The sequence below is a fragment of the Lithobates pipiens genome, unplaced genomic scaffold (assembly GCF_037356315.1).
Source record: "Lithobates pipiens isolate NorthernLeopardFrog02 unplaced genomic scaffold, aLitPip1_a1.2 Scaffold_22, whole genome shotgun sequence".
Classification (NCBI taxonomy): domain Eukaryota; kingdom Metazoa; phylum Chordata; class Amphibia; order Anura; family Ranidae; genus Lithobates; species Lithobates pipiens.
The window spans coordinates 324,208,163-324,229,156 of NW_027507784.1; the positions used below are offsets into that span (position 1 = coordinate 324,208,163).

Below are 20,994 nucleotides of genomic sequence, written 5' to 3' on the forward strand. Positions count from 1 at the left end.
CCCTTTTTTGTGTGTGTTAAATATCAAACAGATATAACAATGCTTTTATATTGTGTGCAAACATTTCTAATGGATCCTGCCAGAAATTCAGAGGTGTCATGTCCTGCACACACAAAAACACACACACTTCTTGTGTTATCTCAAACAGCCCTCTAATCTTAGACCACAGAATGTTTTACCATTTATGTTGTGGAGATGGGGAAAGTGGGAGTGGTTAGCAAAGCCAGGCTGACACCACTTGGTTCACAACATTGCTGTGTGTTGTCGGCTTAGAAGCCAAGTGCATTTCTGGCAGATCAACCTGTGTTTTTCTGTATTTAAAGGGATAGAGCATGATAAATGTGCGAGTACTGCTTATTTTTCATTATTTTTGAATGGACTGCTATGCCTATGTTTCATTCAGGAAAAAAGGTTTCCTGCACCACTTGTAAAAGGAAACGGAAAGGAAATTGCATGGTGCTTTTGCACCGCAAACTAAAATGTGTGGAGGTGCCATTTAAGAACGAATGGCAGCCCCACATTTCTGCAAAGGAAGCAGCATGGTTCGGGTGCAGGAACAGGTGCAATTTACCCGCTGTCCTGCACCTCGAACCACCTGCACAACTGTGAACCCCTAGCCTTACAGCTGTAGGAGATATTTGGATAAGTGTAAAAACATCAGTCCAGTTGAGTGCCTTGCCCTTTATCTTCAGGGGCTCTGTCATTAGTGTGTCTCTTCAGAACTTAACTGATACTTCACCCCATAAACATTAGCTTTGTTTATAAAGCAGAGAATGTGACGTGTTTTTAAATTAAAGGGATTGATTTACCTGCACCTGCATGTTCACCCCTTCCCTTTTTTTATTTAATTTTTATGATATTTTATGATATTTCTTAAACTGTTTGAGAAACAGGATTTATGAATGTATGTGTATAATATAATTGCACTTTTTTTTTTTTTTTTTTTTTTTGTCTCCAGGATAGCCAGACCATCCGGATCTCCTTTTCCAATCTTTTCAAGGAATTTAAATCCACAGCTACATGGCTACAGTTCCCATTTGTGTGCGGTGCTATAAAAGGGTCAGTCTATGACAGCACTATGCAGGCAGCACGTGATGGTGAGTATATGTGGGATAATCTGTATCGCAGGTTTTCCAGGCCAGATGGTCTTTGCAAAGTTCACTTCTTGTAATGTATACATATTGTTGGGACACATGGTGGGTAGGAAGGGGGAAGGGTGTGTGTATGTATATAACTTGCTACACAAGCAATTTTGTCATTCTGTCTTGATTCCCAGACAGCCATGGGGTGTATTTATTTTTTTTATTTTTTATAGATCTATCTATCTCTATATCACTCTGAATGTGCTAAAGTCTTTATCCCCCACCCCCAAGTCATAATTGGCTCACATTTTGGGGTTGACTTACTAAAGGCAAAAAGACCACTAGGGGAGTTCTGTAGAGATTTTTCCCAAGAGCTTAGTGAATGAGGCAAAGGTCTACTGACTTCCCTCTTTCATTCATGTCAAGCAAAAAATACTGGGGTTGATTTATTTTATTTTATTTATTTATTTTCTAAAACTGGAGAGTGAAAAATCTGGTGCCGCTATGCATATTAGCCAATCAGGTTCTTACTTAATTTTTTTTTCTTTTTTCAGTTAAGTTTTTGGAAGCTGGTTTCTATGCACCAGATTTTGCACTCTCCGGTTTTAGTAAATTAACCCCACAGTCTTCCTTCTTAAACCCCCCCCCCCCCACACCACATTTACTAAGCTGTAGGGCAAATTCCCTCAAAAGTGAGCAGTATATTTGGCTCCAGTGGATCGACCCCCCCCCCCCCCCCCCCCCCCATTGTATATAGGTGCCGCTATCAGAGAACAGTGATCGAGACCCACACCAACCTTCTCAAAGTTTGTGATCCTTGGATTACATATAATATCCCGGGTGACCATGATCAGTGACCTTGCTTTCAATTTGACCATGCTTAGCAACTTTCTGGCATAATGATCTGGCCAAACGCCATAAGGGAGACTCCTTTAGCCCTACTAACCCCCCCCCCATTTCCAGTTTTAGCAATTCAACCCAAAATGTGTAGACTACAAAATCTGGTGTGGCTTTGCACAGAAACCAATCCACTTCCAGGTTTTTAGCTTAATTGAACAAGCTGAAATGAGAAGTTGATTGGTTTCTAGTAAATCAACCTCCCCGTGTTTTTGGTTATTGACAGCAAAGAGCAACCCTCATTGCCTGATGCATCGTATTGATCTTCTCAGCTGAGATTCCATGCAGTTGTGGTGCGCTAGCGCGGTCTTCAAGGGGTGAAAGGAGGTAGTGAGGAGATGATATGCCATGAATTGCACTTAAGGGCCGGTTCACACTGCTGCGATGTGGGAACCCTGCAAATCCACTGTGAGTTCCCGCATTGCATGTTTCCCGGCGCCAGTTTACACTGCCCTATGCAAACTGCTGGGAGTGTCAGGTAAAGGTTAATGCCACCCCCAAATTTGTTTGATAATCGCAGTGCGATCTGCAAACTTTGACCGGAATCGGATCGCATAGGTGTGAACACTCATGCAATATGATTCTGTTGCAGACAAAAAAAAGGGTCCTGTGTGAGTTTGATGCAAATTCAGCCATATGATTTTTATGGCTGAAATCGCATCGCACAGAGATCACATGTGATTTCTTTTTTTTTTTTTTCTGCAGTGCGGTGCGAATCACATCCGATCTGACATTGAACCAGTGTAAACCGGCCCTTAGGACCAAAGCAAATGTGGACATGCCTATATGATGTTAAAACCTGAAAGGGATATATAGCCACTCAAAAACCTTGACTGTACAGCTGATTTGAAAAAACTAAAAATGATGTGCCTAGATGATTAAAGATAAAATGAAGTCCACCTGAGTGTAGGTGGAATAGGTTTGATGCATTGGATAAAGCATCAGTGCCAGTGACCACACATATGTATCAACACACTCCGTGAGGTTAAGCACGGCCATTTCTTACCCACTCTTATTTAAATATTAAGGCATAGTTCCCAGTACCTGACTCTGTTTGCTTTTACCAGGCTTAGTGGGTCCGGCCCCCACAGGCTCCCGCTGGACCTGCCTTCTGCTGGACCTCCAGTACATCCTGTCTGTGTATCTGAGCCGCAAGTACAGTCACCTGAGGAGCGTCAAGCTGTGCTCAAGTCTGCTAGTGAAGAATCTGATGACCAGTGATCTGGTCTTCCAGCCAGGTAAGGTCTTTAGCTGTGACTTTATTGTGTTGGGTGCCTGCATGTGGCAGTGCAAAATATAGGGGATGCACTGATTCTGGTTATTGATTATTCTACACTGCTAATCATCATTGCTCTGCCCTTTTGAAATTGCTATTTTAAATTATAAACTCACTTAAAAATAAACTAAATGCACTTTTTATTTTTATTTTTTGCATGTAAAAAAAAATGTTCATTTCTTTTTGAGCCTGTAAAGCATTGCACCAGCATATCGCTGGTGCCATGCAGGTCTCCTGCTGACCCATCGGTTTATCTGGATGCCTATACATCCCGTACAGGCAAGCAGATACACTGACAGGAACAATCAATGAAGAAATACAAGCCATCAACAAAGGATGTCGGGACTTGTATTCTATTGTACAGCTCTGTGAATAAATGAGGCAGGGCCACGCTTATTTAAAAAACTGACAGCTAGTACAGGGAACTTCTCCCTATACTACTGTCAAAGGGAGGTGGGGATTTGGAAATGGCTGCAGCATTGGGAACATGTTGCATGTTCCACCCAAAAAAAACAAGTGGAACCTAACATCTTCCCAAAGGTGAACTTATCCTTTAAACCAGTCATTCGCAACCCTGTCCTCAAGTACCCCCCCCCCAACAGGCCATGTTTGCAGGTTTTCCTTTATCTTGCACAGGTGCTTTAAATCAGAGTTAATGGCTTGGTATTTTGGACAGCTATTTTATCTAAGAAATAACCAAAACATGGCCTGTTGGGGGTACTTGAGGACAGGGTTGCGAACCACTGCTTTAAACCACGTAATATTGTATAATTATTTCCATCCTCTTATACAGTTGTTCTTCCTTGGCTAAATATTTCTTACCTGATCATTCCAGACCTATCGTTTACGGAAGCACGACATTCTAAAACTCTGCCACAAGGGGTCGCTGCAATGCCTCGTGAGATGGCATTTCCAGTGCCTAAGGGAGAAAAATGGCATGACTTCTATGACTTCGTACGGTGAGCCCTAAAAGACTTTGTAACATCCCTGTGACTCAACTCGATGTTTGTTTATAATCACCAATTACAATTAACCGAAATTTGCAAATTTGCACTGTGAAAGTTTGTTTTCAAACAGTCCTTATTTAAATTTTCAGTTCTGTAAGGCAGACTTGATAGTAGGAAACTGATCAGTACATAGCAACCAATTAAGTTTTCTACTTGGCATGATCTTAAAGCAGAACTAAACTGATCGATTAATGTTTAAAATAAAAGTTGCTAACTGTCACATTTTGCTTGTGCTCTCAACCATATCAAACTATCAAATGTCTGTTGATAGAACTGATTACATGTGCAGCAAAATGGCAGTTGCAGAACAAACAGAGGCCAAGATGGCAGGAGGGTTTGGTACCACTTTACCTATATCCTCCAGCTGCCATAGACTGACAAAGAGAATGCCTGAAGTTAGATGTTAATTGGTCATTTACATTAAACTTGCCATGGCTTAGAAAGTGTTTTTAGCAGTATTGCAAATGGTCTGCCACACCCATGTCCACCACCATAGTCAATCAGTTGATCCTTTTGTTCTTGTAAAGCCCTTAGGATCACGGGCCCAGGCTGCGCACAAGGCCTTGACATCTGCTGCAGTTGGCACTGAGCTCAGATCCCTGCCATTCTACTGTCCAGATCTTGGACTTATCTCTCAAGCTCAGGCATTTGACAGCTGGATGCTGAGGTGGGACTTAGTTCGAGTAGGTGGCAGGGCGTGGTGCCTGCTTTGGGTCAAGGCCCTGTTTATGGCTGGATTTAGGCTCTGTTGGGCTCCACAGGGACATTGGTCAAAAGAGCCTTTCTAAACATTTTTATCCCAGGTCCCTAACACACACATACTAGGACCAATTAACTTACCAGCTTGTCTTTTGGAGTTTGGGAGGAGACTGCAATACACGGATGAAACCCATTCAGGCAGAGGGAGAACTCTGTGCAGGTAGTGCTGTGGTTGGGATTCAAACCAATGACCCCCAATGCTGCTAGGCGGCAGTGCTAACCACTTCAATGTCTTGGGGGGACAATGGGATAAAATGCCCCTTACATTGATAGTTGGAAGACTGCCTCTCTTACAGTAGGGGTCAGAATACCACCCTTGCCAACAGCTGGAAGATTAATAGTGACATGTCACTGGCTCTGCCAAGTGGAATTGGACACAGAAATGTCCAGGAATCCTCAGATGAGAGGATAATCGGCTACAGCTAAAGGAACCCCTAGCAACATCTTGCAGACCAGAGAAGCCAGATTGAAAATGGTTGCTCTAAAAAAATAACCCAGGTGCACATTTGCAATATTACTATCTAGGACACTTTTTAAACTGATATTAAAGGTTTGTCATTGTCGGTTTTGGATGCAAGTGGGAAAAAAAATGAATGCAGTTTCCAAGCCTTAACTCTGTTTTTCCTCTAGATTTCCTTCAGATGGCTCTAAGCTGCCATATGACTCCATTCAGAAAGGACAAACTGTTTCTGCAGCCCCTGGTGAGATGTGTAGCTTTTATGTCTGCCATTTTATAACAAAAAAATCCCAATACTGTCTCCAAAATATTTGTTGAGACTCTCACGCCAACCCTTTTTTGTTTTCTGTAACCACAGGTGCCCCGCTACCTCGCAGTCCTATCCGCGAATACCCACGCTCCGTCACTGTCAGTAAACCAGTGCAGGACAGGGTGTCCCTCATCCAGCAGATCACCACCCCCAGACCGGTGAGCAGAACCTCTGCTTCCATCTTGTCTCCTTATATTCTCTGTTTCTACTTACCTCCATTTATTCTTTCCTCAGCTTCCACGGGCTAATCCTCTTTGTGTAGACTCCATCCCGGAGCGGTACTTATCTGTGCGAGGAAGGAATACCAAGGACCAGGACTCGGAGAGCACTGGTGCCGAGGAGGATGATGGAGGAATCCATGTGTATGCACACAATGGCGGCAACATCTCTATCCTCAGGCACAACAATGACTCAGAGCAAGTGAGTGGCACTCTACATTCTAAGCTCCTGTGATATGGTGGAGTGTCTGAGAGATTCCCCTTGAATGATTCAAAACTCCTTGCCTAACAAATAATAGCGGTCGGGGACATTAATACAGATTCTGCAAGAATTTTCTGTTTCTGCATTTTGCTAACATGGAAAGCATGCAAGTGTTCATTCTTTATTATATGCACCTAAAGAGCTCCCGTATTTAGTTTTAAACATAAAGAGACGCTCAGGTTTAAAAAAAAAAAAAAAAAGATATACACCTACACCTGCTGCATCTTTTCCCCCACCCCCTCTACACTGAGAACTGAGTGATCAAACACTGCTGATCACTCAGTTCTTCCCTCTGCTCTGAGCAGAGAGCGGTGACTGTTAGTCACTGGCTCTCTGCTCTGCCCCTCCTGCACTCACTGGAGCACCGGGCTGTGCAGGGCACGAGAACAGCTTGCTCAGTCTCCCAAAGGCTTGCTGAATGGCTAAGCAAGTGATCGGTCCAGGCTTGAGGGTGGGTCCCAACTGTAAAATCAGGATCGATCCAGTGCCTGCACTGACTGAGTGATGTCAGCCAACCTTGGACTTTTGCCTGCTGTCACGGGAGTGCAGAACAAACAAGCTTTGGCCATACTTCTTTTAAAAAAAAAAAAAAAAAAAAAAAAAAAAGGGTCAGATGTTTCAGTGCTCTGACCTCAGGTTTTCTCTCTCTCTCCTTTTTTAAAAGGAGAGAGAGAACCTGAGGTCAGAGCACTGAAACATCTGACCTTTTTTTTTTTTCCTGGAGAATCTTCAAGGGGCCCTGTCTGGGACCGTTCGTTGATGAATTGCACACAACAATTGGCTTAATCTTACAGATAAGGAGGAGCTGGACATATGTGCCCCCCCATCTGTATGATTAATGGAAGGAAAAATATAAGCATATAAAAACTTCAGCTTTTACCCTTTCAGGTTTTGAAATGAAAGTACGGGTTTGTCAATATATATATATTTTTTTTTTTTTGCCTATAAAAGATTGTGAGGTTATATCTTAAATTGGAACTAAACCCATCAATTTAACGGTTTAAAAAAAAAAAAATCTGGCATGCTGGTAATGTAACTGTCACATTGGTTGTGCTCTTAAATGTCTGGTGTCATAACTGATCACATGTGCAGTACTATGGCAGTTGTAGATAAAACAGAAGCTAAGATGGCAGCTTCCTTGGCTGAAAAAGTTAGAAGGGTTTAGTTCCACTGTAAGATTTTAAAACTCCCAGATACATTGCATATAACAGCTTCTTTCTTCTTTCTTCTTTTCTACCTTTCAGGTCATCTGCACCTCATCTCACAGACCTGTACCCTTATCTTCAGGAACAGAGGGAAAGGTATGTTGTAAAATAGTTCTGTACCAGAGCATACGCAAGCTGCTTTCCTGACTGTAAGTTGCGCTCGCATTTCCTTCTGTATTGAGAAGCTTTAAGGTGGTAGAGTTTGGTAGGAAGTGGCAGGGCTGCATGTTGCCATTTACAGCTCTTTATCCACATGCCTACAGGAGCTTGGTGTATTGGAAGTCCACCACTTTATAGCTGCTGTGACTATAACCTTAGAAGGTGGCTTGCTATTTTGGCACACAAAGCTTTTTGCAAATTGTAACATTCACTACTTTTCCTAGAAACTCCTTCCCAGATCCTATCCTGAAACTGAGAAAAATCATTGGTTTTGGAGGCTGCACAGAACGCCTTGTAAGTGGTTTTTTTTTTTTTTTTTTTTTTTTTTTGTATGTCAACTTTTTTTGTATGTCAACTTTTTGGTATGTTTTCATTATTCTGGGCACTGTGATTGTAAACCCTTCCATATACCCAGTGAAGTGACTGACCTTAGGTGGTGCGTGCACACAAATTTAAACAACTGCTCCTATATAATTTGTACCTATTTATCTGCAGGCATCCCTTGTCTACATACATTTAATGTATACATTTACTTACATACATACATACATACATACATACATTTACATTCCTGAATTTATAAAGCTTGTCTGAGTATTTAAAAATAAGGGGGCGGAGAGCTGAAATTGCACTCTGCAGAGATTTTCATGCGCTCTGCAGAGTGCAATTTCAGCTCTCCGCCCCTTATTTTTAAATGCGCTATTTTTTGCGCGTAAAATGCCTTATTCGGATCATCTTTACTCCCCTTGTATATCCCTGAATTTGTAGTATCCTTCATGCTTTTTGTTGATCTGAGATAAATTTTTGTGATTTTATGCGGTGACCCTACATTTCTCTGTTGTGTCCCTCATATTTTGCTCCTGTGTCTTAATATACTTTTCATATATTTCCTTTTATCACATCCTGCCCAGCATTTGTTGTTTTAACTAATTCCAAAATCCTCTGCGTCTTTCAGGCTCTCTGGACTCACACTGGCTGTTCTGTGGTCTATCCTTGCCATGCCGTTATTGTAGTTTTCAACGTGGAAAGTGGAGAGCAACGTTTTTTCTTGGGACACACTGACAAGGTTTGTTACTCTATCACCTTTCCTGATTTTATACTATGTTTTAAGACGAAGCCTGGCACAAGTTTGTTGAAAGCTACAGCCAGAACTGCCTTTTAAGATCTGAATTCAGCACTCAGAGCTTAGAACTGAAGGAATAATGCCATGTACACACGACAGGACTTTCCGGCAGACTAGGTCCGATAGAATCCGTCCGTAGGACAATCCGTGTATGGGCTAATCTGAGTTTTTTTTTTTTTTCATTTTAAAAATCCGACGGACCTAGAAACAGAACATGTTTCAAATCTGTCCGACGGCCTCAATTCCTATCGGGAAAACCGTTCGTCTGTATGCTGGTCCGATGGACCAAATACGACGTAAGGGAAGCTATTGGCTACTGGCTATTGAACTTCATTTTTTTTTTTTTTTAGTCCCGTCTTATGTCATAACGTTCAAAAGGAATGGACTTGGTCCATTCGTGTGTAGCCAAGTCCATTCATTCAGAAGTCCGTTGGAACTCCGCTGAAAAGGACCTAGTCAGCCGGAATGTTCCGGACTTCTGATGAAGACTGGCTTTACGGTTTTATTTTTGTAATTTCAATTGAGATTGGTAAATTGTTTGTATAGGTGCAAATGGTGTGTATCTATCTTCTCCTTGCAGGTATCAGCACTGGCGTTTAGTGGAAACTGTGCCCTCTTGGCCTCGGCCCAGACTGGAACCCTCAGTATGGTGCGCCTGTGGCACTTTCAGAAAGGAAGTTGTCTCGCCATGTTCAAAACTCACGCTCATTCAATGTCGTACCTCAGGTGAGAATTGTTAGCCTGCTCAACAGAGCGTGTGCTCCTGCTTAGAACTTTCATTCCCTATGTGTTTTTTTTTTCTTTTTTATTTTTTTATATTAAGAACTAGGATGTTAGGATGAAAGGCAAACTGTGAAATTGCCGTGGGAGTGTGAGATTGTAATAGCTCAACTACAGACAATATGCCTTATTATATTTTATGCAAACTTCAAATCTTAATTGCTCTACAATATATTTTGCAGTTTCTCACACAGTGGTTCTGTCCTGTGTGGTGTTGGGAAGGACGGACATGGCAAAACGGTGAGTGGTGTAATCGGCTTTTTTATCTTGTTAACAAATCTAGTCTAGGTCTGCTGCATCCACTTGTGAAACATCTTAAAGTGAACCTTTAAACCCCAAATTAGACAAATCTTCTTTGTTTTCCTAATCCCCTTTCTTAAAAGCTATGTAAAAGCACCAACTTTGATTGGCTTCCCTCTCACTAGGCTTCTAGTTGATGCATTGGCGATGTAATCTGTGCCCTCCCACATCGATTTTGAAATAAAGTTGAAACTGCGCTTAAGGTCAGGCCACGATTTTAAGCAGGCAGAAGTGTAACTATTATACAGTATCTCACAAAAGTGAGTACACCCCTCATGTTTTTGTAATTATTTAAAATAACAGTTTGCTAAAGACAAGCAGACTTAGTGCCCGTTCACACTACCGCGACTTGTCAGGCGACTTAGCCGCCTGACAAGTCGCGCTCTGTTCTGTACTATGGAACCGTTCTAATAGGAGCGACTTAAGTCGCTCCGACTTAGAAAAAGGTTCCTGTAGTATTTTCGGGGCGACTTCAGGCGACTTGCATTGACTTCTATACAGAAGTCATTTTGCAAGTCGCCGCTGAAGTCGTGTGCAGGTCGCGTCTGCAAGTCGCGTCGCCCCTGTGTGAACGGGCACTTAGGACATGGAACTGGAACCATGTCTTGAGGTCAGATGAGACCAAGATAAACTTATTTGGTTCAGATGGTGTCAATCGTATGGTGGAAACCAGGTGAGGAGTACAAAGACAAGTGTGTCTTGCCTACAGTCAAACATGGTGGTGTCATGGTCTGGGTATGAGTGCTGCTGACACTGGGGGTGCTACAGTTCATTAAAGGGAACCATGAATGCCAACATGTACTGTGACATACTGAAGCAGAGCATGATTCCCCCCCCCCCCCCCTCCCATTTCGCAGACTGGGCAATATTCCAACATAACAGCCCCAAACACACCTCCAAGACAACCACTGTCTTGCTATAGAAGCTGAGGGTAAAGGTGATGGACTGGCCAAGCATGTCTCCAGACCTAAACCCTATTGAACATCTGTGGAGCATCCTCAAATGGAAGGTGGAGGAGTGCAAGGTCTCCAATATCCACCAGATCCGTGATGTCGTCATGGAGGAGTGGAAGAGGACTCCAGTGGCAACCTGTGAAGCTCTGGTGACCTCCATGCCTAAGTGGGTTAAGGCAGAGCTGGAGAATAACGGTGGCCACACAAAATATTGACACTTTGGGCCCAATTTGGATATTTTCACTTAGATGTGTACTCACCTTTGTTGCCAGCGGTTTAGACATTAATGGCTGTGTGTTGAGTTATTTTGAGGGGACAGCAAATGTACACTGTTATACAAGCTGTACACTCACTACTTTACATTGTAGACAAGTGTCATTTCTTCAGTGTTGTCATTTTGAAAAGATATATATTTACAAAAATGTGAGGGGTGTACTCACATACACAATGTGATACTTTATTAATTATATTGGCAAAATAATGCAAAAATTTTTTTTTTTTTTTTTTTTTTTTTTTTTGGTATAATAAAATTTTATATTTTGAAAGTAAACCAATAAAGAATCTATTAGATCCACATGACCCAATCATTTCCACAAATTAACCCATATAAACCACATGCAATATAAGGTGTATTGTATAGGGTGGCACACTGGTGTAGTGGGTGGCACTCTCACCTAGCAGTAAAAAGGGTCGCTGGTTTTAATCCCAACCACGACACTACCTGCCTGGAGTTTGCATGTTCTCCCTGTGCCTGCGTGGGTTTCCTCTGAGTACTCCGGTTTCCTCCCACAATCCAGAGACATGCAGGTAGGTAAATTGGCCCTTGTATATGAATGGGGACCTTGTATTGTTGGATGCTTGAGGGTAGGGACCGATGTGAGTGTGCAATGTACAGGGATAGGGACAATTGTAGACACTCAGGTTGAACTGGATGGGCTGGTGTCTTTATTCAACCTCACTATGTAACTATATTAAAAATAAAAATAAAAAAATAAAAAAAATGCACCACCAAAGAAAATTATTCTTCCAAAATATAACAATAACTATGTTCACAGATCCCTTTTTCATATGGGATTCACCCCACTTCACCTTGTCACACATGTGCTTACCAGAAGCAATGTGACTCTCAAAGCGTGAGAAGTCAAATAGCTCTGAATGCCTATATACCAATCAGCAAAGATATGGGTATAAACAGCCACCACTCCATTCCCTGGACCAATGCTCAGAAGGGGGGGGGGGGGGGGGGGGGCGGCACCTGGCTTTGCCTGAGCCCATTCTTGATCCAGAACTGTGCATGAGAGCAACGGCGATCTCTACACGCTCTCCTCACTGGCCAGATTAGTAGCAGTGGGGCCATTGGCTCCTGCTGCTGTCAATTAAATTCTGTGACGCAGGGTCGGGGCTGAGCCACGCTGTCTGTCAACAGACAGACAGGGCGGCTCAGGAGCAAGCCCACTGAAGTTCCCCAATGGAAAACGGCTTTCAATGGGGGCACTTGATGAAGAGTAGGAGCGCCAGCAGGGGACCCCAGAAGAGGAATGGTGCTCCTCTGTGCAAAACCATTACACAGAGCAGGTAAGTATGACATGTTTATTTAAAAAATGAAGCTTTAATATCACTTTAATGACCTGTTTATAAATTGGCACTATTATGTCTTTTACTAGAAAGGTTGGTTGATCTGTTTTGTAAATATGTTCTGGGCAGTGATGGAAATTATTATGGATGGTGGTTAGTTGAATGGGAGGTGTGGCCATTTTTTTTCAGCTGTCATTTGTGAATGGAGCATGGGTAGATGTGTGCGTCAGTCCAAATAAAGGATGATAATTATTACATTATATCTACAATGTCTTTCTTCTCTTGCTCAGATGGTGGTGGTTTGGAACACTTTACAGGCCAGTCGGGGAGGGGAAGTCGTGGTCCTGGCAAAGGCCCATACAGATGTGGACATCCAGACTATGAAGATCGCGTTCTTTGATGACACCAGGTAAGGGGGGGGGGGGGGGGGGGGTTTATTAAAAAAAAAAAAAAAAAAAAAAAATGTTTTTATTTTTTTTTTCAAAGCTCAATGGAACAAGCTGAAGTTAGAAGCTGATTTTCTACCATGTAGAGCTGTACCAGATTTTGAACTTTCTAGTTTTAGGAAATAGTCCCCAGTATGTCTTTTTATAGGTCTTTGCAGTCTCATAGACATCCAGAGAATGACCAAACTGCACAGTGTACTTAAATATATACTACCCTGGTCGGGCACCCAACCCCACCCCCCTCTTCTATCTGCTCTAAAGGGTTGCATGAAGACACTTGGCCGTTACTTATCTGTGCCAGCATAGCAGCACACTGGGGTGAGAGGACAACGTATTTCCACTAAGTGGAAAATGTTTTTTTTTTTTAATTTTTTTAAAAGAATAAGTTCACTTTTGGTACATGGTGCCTTCTTCCCGCAGCCGCTGTCACAATTTGAAAACAGCGTGGCGTGCAAGGCTCCACTACATGCCTTCATTATTTATTCAGTTTCCTGTGAATGAATAGACTACAAATATGATCAACCTTTGTGGTTGACGGCTTGTACTTCTCAATGGACTACAAGGGTGCTGGTGAGTTAATCCTCCTGGCCTCAAGTAACTGCATGCCCATATCTGAGCTACTAGTAGACAGCTATCCGGAGAGTCTGCAGGAGCCTGACATTGCACCCGCGATCTGCTGATGGCGAGTGCAATGCGCTTCAGGCTCCTTTTTAGAAAAAAAATATTTAAATGTACATATTTTTGTTTTTTACCTGCCAACGGCATATCATTTTTTTATTTTTTTTTTCAAAAGGTGAACTTGTCCTTTTTCTAAAGCATTTCCAAGCAAAAGTCTGTAAAGTATAATATTTGGTGACACGGCACTAGAAAAGGTAAAGGTGCAAAACCTTTACTTTGGCATTAATGAGTGAGCTGTACTGACATTTTGTATTGTAAACCAAAATGCTCTCTGCAGGATGGTATCGTGCGGTAAGGACAATGTTCGTTTATGGAGGGTGCGCAGTGGTTCGCTGCGGTCATGCCCAGTTAATTTGGGCGAGTATCACACCCTAGAATTTACGGACCTGGCATTTGAGGCCGTCCACAGTCCTGATAGAGAGCCGGAAGACCGGACACTGTAAGTATTGCTAACTACAAGAAATGCAATTGCTAAATGTATATGTAAGCTGTTATCGCTCCAAATTCTTCCTCTGTGTCTTCTCAGCTATGTGTGCAGCCGCAGTGGCCACATCATGGAAATAGACTACAAGAACATGGTTTTGTCTAATGTGCGACGTCTGCAGCCAACTCAAGTCAAACACGGCGAGAGACGGGAGAAGCAGACCTTCAACACCGGTTAGTTCGCCATTATGTTTTAACAAGGCAGCATAGTGTAGGGTGGAAAGATATATTTTGTCCAGGTTTAGACTCCTACATACTGCTGTCATTTTTGTAATGAGCTTCCCTGCATTTCCCTGCCACTGGTTTCCCTATCTACTTCAGCCGGCTCAAAATATGAGGAAACTTGTGATAGTGCTTTGGGTTTAGTGATATGTATGTGCAACAGGGAAGAATTACGTTTCCAAGGTCAAAATATATTCACGCTATCGTTAACTTGGTTTTAAAAGTCAAACTTTTTTTTTTTTTAACCTTAATGCATTCTGCTCCAATACTGTCTCCAGGGCCAGCACCACTCCCTTTGCTTCCTGCTTTCACAGGGGAAGCTTAAAGCAGCAAAGCCATAGGCTCCTGCTGCTGTCAACCAAACTCCTTAGACTTACATTGCTGTGTGTCTATGGATGCACACAGCCTGGCTCGGGAATGCACACGCATGGGTGCCTCCTTAAGACCTGGCCTGCTGCCGAAGGCACCCAGAGGAGGGAGTAGAGGACAACGCTGGCAGGGGACTGCAAGAAGAGCAAAAGATTGTACTTTCTTTGACAGGTTGAGCACCCCTGCTCTAACATGAGGACGCAAAAGCCCTGCCTCTACTTGCTGCCTCCAACCCAGAGACACCATACAGAACAAGGCATAGTTTGTAAAGTATAGGGAAAGACAAGCTTTATGTAGACCATGGGCAATACTAATAACTAGCCCTTTGCTCTGTGTGGGATTGATAAGGCTTTGGATACTGTTACAAGGTCAAGGTCTGCTTAAGGTTGTCGTACAGTGGCATACTGGAAGCAGATCCTGAGATGTTTGGATTATATTATCTAGTTTCTTTTAAATGCAGTGATAATGTTATTCATATTTTATGTGTTTGTAATACTTCATTTATGTTCTTGAAGGTCCTGGCATTTCCATAAACAGCCTCTCGATTTCTTCAACCTACTGTGCAACTGGATCTGAAGATGGCTACTTGCGTCTGTGGCCCTTAGACTTTTCAGGGGTTTTCCTAGAGGCAGGTGAGTTGTTTTAGCAGAATTCTGGATTAAAGGGCCCCTATGGATGTCCATGAATAAATGTATGAATATGTGTCTCAGAAATGATGGTAGTGGGGAAATCTGCCCGTCTCTGGGCCTGCCATGATTTAGCCATATTGTGAACACACACTGCTTCCCTCCCTTTCTTCTGAGACAGGGTAAAGTGCGATATGATGGTATGCATTTTTGACCATCGGAAGTGCTTGTTATCAAAATCTAGTAATCTGTGCTGATCTAGTGTGTTTCCCACCTGGTCTCTGCACGCTGTGCTAGTCTGAGCCCACCTGCTCTCTGCGTGCTGATCTGGTTTGAGTTTCTCTGGTCTCTGCATACTTGACTGTTCTGAGCCTACCTGCTCTCTGTGATCATCTCTATGCTAATCTAGTCTGAGCCTACCTAGTTTCTGCATGCTTATCTGTGCTGGTTCTTCTTTTAGAACATGAGGGTCCTGTAAGCTGTGTAACTATCAGTCCAGAGGGTCTCCGTGTATTGTCCTGCACTAGAAGTGGTGAGCTTGGGGTCCTGGATGTTCCCACCCGTGGATACCAAACATTAATGAGATCTCACACAGACTCCCTTTTGGCCTTCTCTACCCACCCAGCTAACGGCCAGGTTGCCACCGTGTCGACTGACAACACAATACGAATCTGGGACATGTCTTCTCTGCAACAGGTGAGATGATAGAATCCTAACAAGTTGTCTCATACACGTATTGCCATAATTTGTGTGACAAAGTGCAGTAAACTATATTGAGACTTAAAGGGTCAATCTGCTCCAAATGGATTTTTTAGTTTTTGGTTGATTCTGCTGGGCAGCATCACCTCTGTATCACGTCTAGATTCCAGCACTGGTATATCCACCTGGATCTTCAAGGTGTGTCCTGCTGCAGCCAAGTAATTCATTTTTTCTCCCTAATGTAAAGCGACGGGCGGTGCTGGTAACTTGGGTAAAGAGATCTTTTCTTGTGTGATTAAGGTAGCAGACGGGTGGGGGAGTGCTGTGATCTCATGGATGGGGCAGTCTGCTGGATCGGGTAAATCGGCCTGTGTTCCCCAGTGATCAAAGTGATAGAAGAAGCTAATGTTTCTCCCTACTACTATCCCCATAAAGATTAGCCGTTAGCTTTTAGAAGCATAAATATCTATTCAATGTCTATGTCTTGTCTGGTAATTAATAGATTGCATGGAAGAAAATAGTCACTGCTATTGTGTGTGTGCATTACCAAGTTTACACTTCTTTTTTTCAGCTGTATGACTTCACAGCCAGCGAGGAGACTCCATGCACTGTAACATTTCACCCCATCCAGCAGGCACTGGCCTGTGGCTTCAGCACCGGAGTTGTGAGATATTTCGATGTCACAACAACAAGTCTGCAGGCAGAACACAAGTAAGCTTGTCTTTTTATATTCCGTTTTCTGGATCGGGCAGATTGTGAGTCTGAGTGATTATTTTATTTTCTCTCCTACTAACAGGCAGCACCGCAGTCCTATCACAGGTCTCCTCTTCTCCCCAGATGGGGGCCTTATGTACAGTGCCTGCTCTCTGGGATCCTTGGCCTTGTACAGCATCGGACACAAGGAGCAACATGTGCTGCGTGTGCTTGGTAAGTGAGGACAATCCCCTGTAAACCACACAGGGTGCAGAATTAGACTTTCCATTGTTCCTTCTCGTTTTAGTATTGGCTTTTTTTGGGTCCTTTTTTACCTAGAGGCATAGCTTTTTTTTTTTTTTTTTTTTTTTTTCTTTCCCACGTCAGAGTTCGTGTGCTAGAGACTCATTCATATTGCCTCTCATCTATATCACTGCACAATATCTCATCATCGTGGTTTATGCATTATTATTTATTTTAAAAAAAAATTTTTTTTTTTTATTATACTTTTTTTTTTTTTTTTTTTTTTTTTTTTTTTCCCCCCTTTTCTTTTCTCTCATTATTACATAACCGAACAGCATTTACAATCCTTCCTAAATCATATCTAACCAGCAACAACTCCCAGTGAAATTTATTTCCTACCCCCCCAGCCCATACCATCCTAGTTCCGCTCCCCCACCCCCCCCTTCCCTAACCCTCCCACGCAGACTCACCCTATCCCTACCCATCCTAATTCCTCCCCCCCAAGCCCCCCTTCCCGTAGGTCGCCCACAAACCCATATACTCAAGCACATCGGTATTCTACCACGATATCTCTTAATCAGACTAATCTATAGGAAATCCCATCTCTATTATCCAAGAGGTCCAAATTCCCTTCCACTCTCTATAGTTTCCTCTCCTTACATACAAAGTTTTCTCTTTCCAGACCAAGTCATTAATACATTGGATCCATTCTCCTACTGTGGGGGCTCTTTCAGCTTGCCATCTTTGCGTGATCAGTCTACGTGCCTGAAACAAACATCTTACCACTGCTGCCGTGATATGTTTCCCTTCTCTCGGCTCTTGCCTGCATCCCAATACACACAGAATCGGGTCCATTACCATTTCCAACTTAAACACCCTATTAATACTCGCCAACACCTCACTCCAATAACGAAAAAGCTTCGGGCAACGCCACAGCATGTGTAGGAGATCTCCCTGTCCCTGACACCTAGGGCATCTGTCGTCTATCCTCCTGCCAAACTGACATAATTTTTTGGGTGTGTAATAAGCCCTGTGGATCAACATCAACTGTGAAACTTTTTGGGAAGGGGAGATTGAGGTTACCGGCCCTAATTCCATAATTCTCCTCCACTGTGTATCCAGTATTTCTCCTACATCCTCTTCCCATTTCTTCTTCAAGTTCGGGTGAGCGGTTTCCTGATTAAGAATCATACCTAATTGATTGTAGATACCTGAGATAAACCCCTTTACCCCATCTGTAGTGAGCCACTTCTGAAGCAAAGGGGTTTTATCCCACGTGGGCATATTTCCCCCGAATTGTGCTGCCAGGGCGTGTCTCACCCTCAGGTAGCTGAAAAATGAATACTGTGGTATATCATATTTATTTTTTAAATCCGAGAATGTCCTTAAGGCCCCTCCATCATAAAGCTGGATCAACTTAGTTATACCCTTTCTTTCCCATGATTTAATCTTACCAATGGTTAATATTTCAGGTAGATTTTTATTGTCCCAGAGGGGTATAGATTCTAATAACCCTGAATAACCCAGTTTTAACTTCACCTCTTTCCATACCTTAATTAGCATTTTAGTTATCGAATTATTATGTCGAAAGGAGTCGGCCTCCAGGACCTCAGCCATGAGTTCATGTGGGGCTCCTATCATTCTAATCCCTCCTTTTAGCTTCCTTCCCTGCTCCGAGTCGCAACCCGCCAGGTGCTGCATCTGCGCCGCCAAGTAGTAGCTCCTAGGATGTGGAACCGCTAGGCCTCCTCTATCTATTGGCATTTGCAACGTTCGGAGTCGTATCCGGGCCTTGCCTTTCTTCCAGATCAATTCCCGAAAGAGGGTCTCTAATTTCCTAAACCATTTTTTACAAATCCATACCGGCGCATTGTGCAAAACGTACAGCAGCTGAGGCAACCAAATCATTTTGATCAAGCTACAACGGCCCATTACCGAAAGCGGAAGTTTACTCCAGACGTCACATTTACGCTTAAATTTATGCAGAAGGGGAATTAAATTTTTATTGATATATTGATCAGGGTTCTGTGTCAAAAATATGCCCAGGTATTTCAACGCATCTACCTCTCTTACCTTTATACCCGGCGGCAAAGACGCAACAGCCGGGGGGTCGACCCGGAGCAGTTCGGATTTCGCCCAGTTGATGGCCAACCCTGAGAGGTCTCCAAAGCTTTCTACTAAAGTGACTACCTGCGTTAAGGATGAACCAGTATCTCCCAGAAACAGTAACACGTCGTCTGCGTATAGGGCTATCTTTTCCTGTCCCCCTCCACTTCTTTGAAAGCCCTTAATCCCGGAGTTTGCCCTAATGGCTATGGCCAAAGGTTCTATGGCCAACGCAAAGAGTAGAGGGGACAGGGGACAACCCTGTCTTGTCCCTCTACTCATCTCGATCCTCTCCGAATATCTGCCATTAGCCCTTACCCTAGCGCTAGGGGCGTTATACATCTTTTTGATCCAGCCAATAAAGTTGGGGCCCATTCCTACTTTCTCCAACACCCGCCACAGAAAGTTCCATTCTAAGCTGTCAAAAGCTTTCGTTACATCCAGAGACATTATAGCCCTCTCTCCTGCATTCTCTACTGGGATCTGCATGTTTAGGAAAGTTCTTCTGATATTCATACTAGTAGATCTTCCCATAATAAACCCTGTTTGATCTGGGTGTATTAACTTTATCATAAATTGATTCAGCCTATTTGAAAGTACTTTAGCTAAAATTTTTTCATCCGCGTTCAGTAATGAAATTGGCCTATACGAGGCCACTTCCATCGGGTCCTTATCTGTTTTGGGGATCACTATGATCGTTGCCTCTGTCATTGATGCCGGTAGGTGTTTCCCATCCGTTATATCTATTAAAGTTTTATGCAGCTCAGGGAGTAACAGTTCTCCATAATATTTATATAATTCTACCGGGAGCCCATCCGGGCCTGGGGCCTTACAATTTGGCATCCCGGCCACTGCCTGTTGAAGCTCACTAAGGGTTATCGGGGCGTCTAGAACTTCCCGTTCCTCCCGGTTAAGGGTCACCATTTCTAAGTTTTCCAAAAAGCTATCCATTGCACCTGGCTCGCCTGTACCTTGTGACTGGTATAACTCCCTATAATAATTTCCGAAGATTTCTACGATCTCTTCACTATTGCATGTTATCGCCCCGTTTATATTTCTAATGTTTAAAATGAGTGAGGGTGAAGAATTTGTCTTAACCAACTGCGCAAGCAATCTTCCCACCCCTTCTCCTTCTCCAAAATATCGCTGTTTCACGAAGATTCGTTTACTCTCTTCTTTTTTTACTATCGCTGTTTTATAACCTTGTTGTTTATTTAGCCAAATTTTTTGATTTTCTGGAGTTGGGTCCATGACATAGGTATTCTCTGCTTCTAAGAGTTCCTTCCTGATGTTCTCCTCCCATATTCTAGATTTTCTCTTCATTCCTGCTACCTGTTGAATCAACACGCCCCTAGTAAACGCCTTTAGGGTATCCCAGACCACATTCATTGGCGCCGAGCCCAGATTAAAACTTATAAATTCTCTTAATCTTAGTTTGACTACCGTTTCATCCTTCATGAGTTCTAGCCAAAAAGGGCTAATCTTCCAACCCCCTTGAACTTTTTTAACCCCAGTATTAAACACAACCCTCACCAAAGAGTGGTCTGAGATCCCCCTTGGCAGATATTCTATCTCCCTTATTTTTTGTGCCATTTCCGAATTTCCTATAACCATGTCTATCCTAGACAGGGTACCATACGCTCCTGACAAGCAGGAATATTGCTTAACTCTCGGGTATCTCTCTCTCCAAAGGTCCCTCAAGCCTATTTCACTCAGGAAGCGACTCAGCCTAGTTTCACCCAAGTCCCCGGAACGATCCTTAGAGGGAAACCTATCATAGTTTACATCTAGGACTTCATTGAAGTCCCCCATCGCAATAATAGGAATGTCCTCTTTATCCCCGATGAATTCCATCAGTTTGTAAATAACTTCCATTTTAAACGGGGGGGGTATATATATATTTGCCAGTATACAGCTAATACCCTCAAGTTTACCAAACAGGAAAACATATCGCCCCAACTCATCTATGCTAACCTGGATGCATGAGAAGCTCACCCCCTCCTTTATTAACACGCTTACTCCTCTTGAATAGGAGGAATAAACTGAATGGTATTGTTGTTGATATT

General features: G+C 43.0%; 1 protein-coding gene across 1 annotated transcript in view; it reads left to right on the plus strand.

Annotated features, from left to right (window-relative positions):
* The window catches only part of WDR90 (WD repeat domain 90), a 66,731-nt gene that overhangs the window by 11,827 nt on the left and 33,910 nt on the right, over positions 1-20,994 (plus strand). The window contains 19 exon segments of the mRNA XM_077449538.1: positions 959-1,097; positions 3,047-3,217; positions 4,091-4,214; positions 5,652-5,722; positions 5,837-5,946; positions 6,023-6,208; positions 7,513-7,569; positions 7,857-7,865; positions 7,867-7,926; positions 8,588-8,698; positions 9,336-9,481; positions 9,718-9,775; positions 12,654-12,772; positions 13,765-13,926; positions 14,014-14,144; positions 15,077-15,193; positions 15,648-15,883; positions 16,458-16,597; positions 16,683-16,813. Of these exon segments, the coding sequence (XP_077305664.1) occupies positions 959-1,097; positions 3,047-3,217; positions 4,091-4,214; positions 5,652-5,722; positions 5,837-5,946; positions 6,023-6,208; positions 7,513-7,569; positions 7,857-7,865; positions 7,867-7,926; positions 8,588-8,698; positions 9,336-9,481; positions 9,718-9,775; positions 12,654-12,772; positions 13,765-13,926; positions 14,014-14,144; positions 15,077-15,193; positions 15,648-15,883; positions 16,458-16,597; positions 16,683-16,813 (2,278 nt within the window).